Source organism: Crassostrea angulata, chromosome 4 (genome assembly GCF_025612915.1).
Source record: "Crassostrea angulata isolate pt1a10 chromosome 4, ASM2561291v2, whole genome shotgun sequence".
Taxonomy (NCBI): Eukaryota; Metazoa; Mollusca; class Bivalvia; order Ostreida; family Ostreidae; genus Magallana; species Magallana angulata.
The window spans coordinates 5431494-5437493 of record NC_069114.1 but is presented as its reverse complement, the minus strand read 5'-3'; the positions used below and the strand labels follow the sequence as shown (position 1 = coordinate 5437493).

The following is a 6000-nucleotide window of genomic DNA, read 5'->3' as shown; positions in this document are numbered from 1 at the left end:
CATTGTATTTTTTTCACCTTACTCGGGCACAGTGAGATTGTCTCTGGCGACCGTTTCACTTACGTGGTGAGATCGAAAACGTTGACGTAAACGTGAACGTAACACACGTAAGTGCGTTTTAGTAAAAGTTTCTGTTTGCGGGTTACGATGAAAGTTGCTCTGATTTATATGCCCCGTCAACGACACTTGATTATGATAAAATCAATTTTTTTCTTTGCAATATTGTATTTTTTTCACTTTACCTGTGTGGAACTCAGACACAAAGAGGTTGTCTCTGGTGTCTACACATAAACCCCATGGTTTCTGTAAATGACAGTTGTCAATGTAGCGGAGGAACTGTCCGTTCTGATCCAGGATGTGGACACAGTGGTTGTTGAAGTCTGCTGTCAGGATCCGCCCCTGGCTGTCTGTTGTGATGCCATATGGACTAAATGATCCCCAGGTAGTAGAGGGAGGACCAGTATAAGTAAACCGGAGTTTCCCGGCCTGATTGACCACCACTACTGCACGGGCTCCATAGTCTGACACACAGATATCTAGGTTCCTGTTCTCACTGATGTATTTTTCTCCATAATATGAATAGAGACGTCTTTTGGCATTGTACTGAATACTTTGTATCTCTGTGTCCCCAGCGTAACGCACAACTTTTGCTTCTTTATCATCACTGATCATGGCAACCAGGAGGTCACCAGAGGAGGTACTACAGACACCACAAGGACTCCACTCCTGTAGTGTGATCACTGTCTGTATCTCTGTATTCTTTAATATTTTTACAGTTCTATCCATGCCTCCAATATAAACTAGATTCCCACTCTCTGTTGCTGCTATGTCCGATGCTCTGCCCCCTGGCGTGGTTTGGGTGGACCTCACTAGTTCTCCTTGCAGGTTGAAAAGTCTCAATATGTTGTCTGTGTATCTACACGTCCAGACTTCTTCATCACTGTGACAAGCAACACTCAATATGCGTGTGCACTGTGTATCGGCAGTACTGATAATATGTGGCTTATCAAGCAGTACTTTAAGAGGAGATAATCCTGCCTCTGAAGTTTCCCTTGTATAGCCGTCTTCCTCTGTTGAATTGAAGAATGCTGACAGGGAACCAAACTGTTGGTAAAGTTGTTCTGTGTTTACTTTCTTGGGTGTGAAGTTTGGTAGAGGAAGTTTGAGCCTAAGAGGCAATTTTCTAAATTCAGCATTCCTTGATTTGTAGGAAGAAACAAGGCTAACATCATTGGAGTCTAACGATTTCTTTATTTCAGCAATGCTCTGTGTGATTTCAGAAATGGTGCGTATAATTTTATCATACTGTTTATTTAAGACGACCAGGTGTTCTGAGTCTATTACATCAAGATCAGATTTCAGTTTTTGGATCATATGGTCGATTTGTTTGTGCAAGTCTTCTCCATGTTTGTCAATTGCTGTTGTCAATTTTTGGTAGTTTTTACTTAGCTCAGTTTTCTGAATTGGGATGTTGCTTGCAATTTCTTGATATTTAGGATAAAGGGATTTTTCTAATTCTTTCAAATCTCTTTGTAACTCATTCGTTTTTCTTTCAGTAATGCTCAAAATGTCTACCAACTTATGACTTTGGTGATTTTGAGTGGGGATACAATAAACACAAACAGAAATGTCGCATTGTTCACAGTAAAGTTTACATTGTTCTTTTACATGTTCTGAGCAATTAGGATAATTTGGAGTGGTTCCTCGGTCTCGATACGATACCACCTGATGTTTTCGGGATAAATCTAGTATATGCTCCCCAACACAAGCTTTGCAGAGATTGGTCTGACAGAAGTCACAGTGTAGTGGGGGGACAGGTGTTTCACACACATCACAACGCACCACATCCTGGGCGCTGTGTCGAGGGTCCATGGTCAAGTCCTTTATGTATCTTACAGATAAAATCCAAAGATATAATTATGTATACTATATAGCATATCATTAATTTGAATCAAGTGCGGGTATATCAGTGTGATTTTTTTTTGCTGTATTTTCTTCTATAAATTGTAACTATTATCTAAGAATATTATGAAAATCAATTTCATATTGCAAAATACCCTAGCCTTGCTGTATTAAATCTAATTCATTAATATATAAATATGTGTACTTTTATAGATTTTCAAGTATGCAGATGTGTATGTGCGAAAAAATAATTGCCACTTTTTGAGGAAAACCTAAAAGTTTTTACATTTTCAAATGCATGTTAAAAGAACGGTTTAAATTGGTGTGGAAATTAGATTCCAACAAAATTAAGATTCCTTTATTGAAGTGTTTCATTAAATATTTAAGTGGAGAAATTGACATGAATATAAATTAAACAAAAAGTCCAAGGTAAACATCTTTACATTGATCTACGTAGAGTTATTATTAATAAATGAACATATATTCCTTTTAATTTATGTAAAAGGTGAAGGGCTGACCAAAGTGAAAAAATGCTATCAATAAAAGGCATATGAAATAATTAATTTTTTTTATAACTTTAGAAAATTATTCATTGCCATTGTAAAAAAATAAATGCTAAATTTGGTCAAAATGAAGTTTTCTCCACTATGTGTAGGAAAGTCATTGAAATTTCAAGGCCTCCGGGTTTTCAGAACAACTTTATAACATATAAAGAGCTGTATCTCAGAGGTCATCTATCTGAATTTTTTCTAAAAAAGTCAGCTACAGACCTGGATTCAGTTTGATTAAAGTGCTGAAAAGGGATTTCGAATTATTTAGGTTTGTATGCCGGAAAACTTACAAGTTAACCCTAGCTAGGAAATGCAATACTAGTATTTGAGTTCATATATGTTAAATTACAATCAGAAAAAAAATTAATCTTAAAAATGCTCAGTCGAAAAAAATGCATAAATACAAAATACATACCATTTCTTCACTATCCTAAAGTTTTTACTTGTAAATTTAAATTTAAATTTTAAATGATATTGCTTGACCGGTTTTGAAACTACAAATGTCAGATTTCGTGCTTCAAAATGTTATTTTGATGAAATGTAAAAAAAAAAAATTATGAAAATATAAACAATTTATATGAGACAAGTATGAGGGTTACATTATGCTTAAAATGTTTGAAAGTAATGCCTTTCATGAAACTTTTCTATTAATCTCTAATGAACAATTTAAAAAGAAGAACGCAACAAAAGTCAAAGTTTTAGACTTCTTTCAAGTAAACGAAAACATCTAAAAGAGTTTCGTAGCCATATATATATATGTGTGTGTGTGTGTGTGTGTGTGTGTGTGTGTGTGTGTGTGTTACTTGTTTATTCATTTTTTTGCAATGCCAAATAAACTATATTTAATAAAGTAGATTACTAGAAATTTAAGTATTTACAGAGTTTAATAAGGGACTATCTTTTGTGGCGGAAGGATTTCAAAAAGAAAATAAACATTTTTCATAACTTAATCGTTTTAGAGTACTGTAACTTTAGCTTTTAATTTTGGTGGAAATCAAATTTCCCAATAGTTTCTGCATTTGGATACCTTGAAAGTAGAAAACAACACTGGGGGGGGGCACAACCCTGAAAAGGCTTAGTGAAGGGGCAACTTCAAGTTAAACACAGACATCGCTTTGTTCAAAGTGATGTTATATTATGTAAAAGGGAAAAACGGGAGGCGCATATTTAGTCCTGTCTAATCTTTCATATGCTTTCGCTGTCCCCACCCCCGGACTGTCAACAAATATGGATGCCAAATGTATCGCCTTTAATTTCCATAATTCTTTGTAGTTTATAAGTAAAGTCAACATTCTATGGGGGTCAGTTTTCAACGTGCGGGGGGTCGTAGATCTATAGGTCTGGAATGGTTTTCTACTGTAGAAAAAGGACCTTACTTGTCATAGAATACTGACCCTGGGTCACTTTTCTCCGTAGAAATTTGACCCCCGGGTCAATATTCTACGGGAGTCACTTTCGGCGGCATTTTAATTAGATTGTTTCGGCGGTATCTAAGCTTCAAAGTTTTTTTTAAATAATCCTATGACAACCTAGTTCAATTGATCACGATTCTTGCGTAGATCGATGTCTAAATATACATGACTTACCAAATAATGTAGCGGTACATAATGTACTGATCTATGATTGGTTGCATCTCTGAATAAAATATTATCGACAATTATTTTACATTATGAAAATCGTGTAAATTACAATAGATACAATTTAAATGTTTTTGTCTTCAGTTACTTAAGACAATCGTGCTTGCATTTGAATTATATTTTCACTTTGAAATGATGAAAATTTAATTTCCCGGCAAGTTTTACACCGTGTTCTAGGTTCTGTAAAAAAACAAACATAACATGACGCGGGAAAACCTGATAGGGCTATAGGTGTAGCTTAGAGAAATGAAAATTAACGTAAAATCTTTTCTTATGGTTAAGTTTTAAGATTTAAGCTACTCATTTTTAAAATTAGTTTTAAGTGTTTATGTTCCATAATTCATGTAAGTTCTGTGAACATACCTCTGTAGTGTTTACAAGGAAACTCCCACCTTCAACTGATAAAGCAGACGGCGCTACGTGCGATCCACTGGTATAAGGCTCCTGTGTATTTCACCTCAGTGAGTTTCGAACCTTATTGTCAAACGTATTCTTTCCACTAGATCAGGGGCCGAAGTGCGAAACTGTCTACTTGCATTGAACCCAATTTAATATCATTTTTCCTACAATAAAAATAAAATGTGTTCACTATAGATTCAAAGAGGCAAAATTAAATGCATGAATACCAATATATCTTGATATTAAAGTAAACAGAGTTTCATAAATCTACCTTTTATATCTTAATGAACTTTTTGAATGAAGTTTTACTACGATGCCTATCATTTCAACATTAGAAAAACATTTATTTATCACCCGATTTATAATGTAGTCGTTAATACGTTGACAATTCTTACTATCTGACAATGGAGTTTAATTTTATCTAATAAAAGCCCATTAAAACTCAATTTTGAAAAACTTGATGTTGTCATTTGACATCAATACCCGCACCAATTGTTTGCCCCTAATTAACACTATGTCTAAAAGGCCACATGCTATTTCTGGTAGTTTTTAAAAATTATGATTTTCATAATATTAACCTTTTATGTACACTATGGATTTGAACCGTTTGCATGTGAATTTTAAATTTATCGATAATCTTCACATTTCATGTCATAGATAGTATGGTCTATAAAGTTATAACAAACTGGGCGCTAGACGTGTCTTTTCATTAAATCATTAGAGGAGTTTTGGGATCGAGGTTTATTTGGAGTGATAAACGTCATTTTTTCTGCTATTATTTGACTCCTTTGATGAAACTAAAATTCTTAAAACCTTACTTCACATTTATAGGACAACCCCTATCATATCCCAAGAGATGACGTAGCTCCTCTAAAAGTTGTAAGAAAACTTCTTGGAACCATACTTTTGTTGCCAACCGATCCCCATGAGGAAAAAATCAGAAACCCGATTACGCATCAAAATGACACCCCCCAAAACTTTGACTACTGCAAAGGTGTTGAAATGTTTTAAACCATCCTTTTTGGTAAAAAAGAAGAAGTCATTTTCATTGACACCCAGGACAAAATAGAAATTTCCGAAACCTTATTTCATATCGTATCTTTATGACACCCCAAAACATATTCCATGAGATTAATTGTCTATTGTTGAAAATGTAGGAGGATTTCGAGGAGGCAGGTTTCTTTTTAAATAAAAAAAAAAGCCATTTTATTACCAATTATTTAACCCCCAGGACGACCAGTGAATTTTTGACAAAACAACTTAAATCAAACTCAGTCTAGTTTGCTGGTTTATAAGATGCAAGAGCAGTTTGAGAAAGTAAAGCGTGACAAACGGACGGAGGGGTAACAACAATATACCCGAAATTTCTTTCGAAAGTTCGAATATAAAAATGCAAATAATCGTGAAAATTTAGCGAATAAATAGGAAACAAGCGAAACAGTGCGCAACTTCTGCAAATAAACGCATTGCTATTATTATGTAACTAGCAAAATGAAAAATCCTCGAACCTT

The 6000-nt window shown here is 34.5% G+C and overlaps 1 protein-coding gene across 1 annotated transcript in view; it reads right to left on the bottom strand.

Annotated features, from left to right (window-relative positions):
* LOC128182520 (uncharacterized) overlaps nt 1–1872 on the bottom strand; it is a 2429-nt gene extending 557 nt beyond the window's left edge. Inside the window, exon 1 of the mRNA XM_052851199.1 lies at nt 1–1872. This exon is cut by the window's left edge and continues 557 nt beyond it. Coding sequence (XP_052707159.1) covers nt 202–1872 — 1671 coding nt within the window. The 3' untranslated portion in view covers nt 1–201.
* Between the last annotated feature and the right edge of the window lie 4128 nt (nt 1873–6000).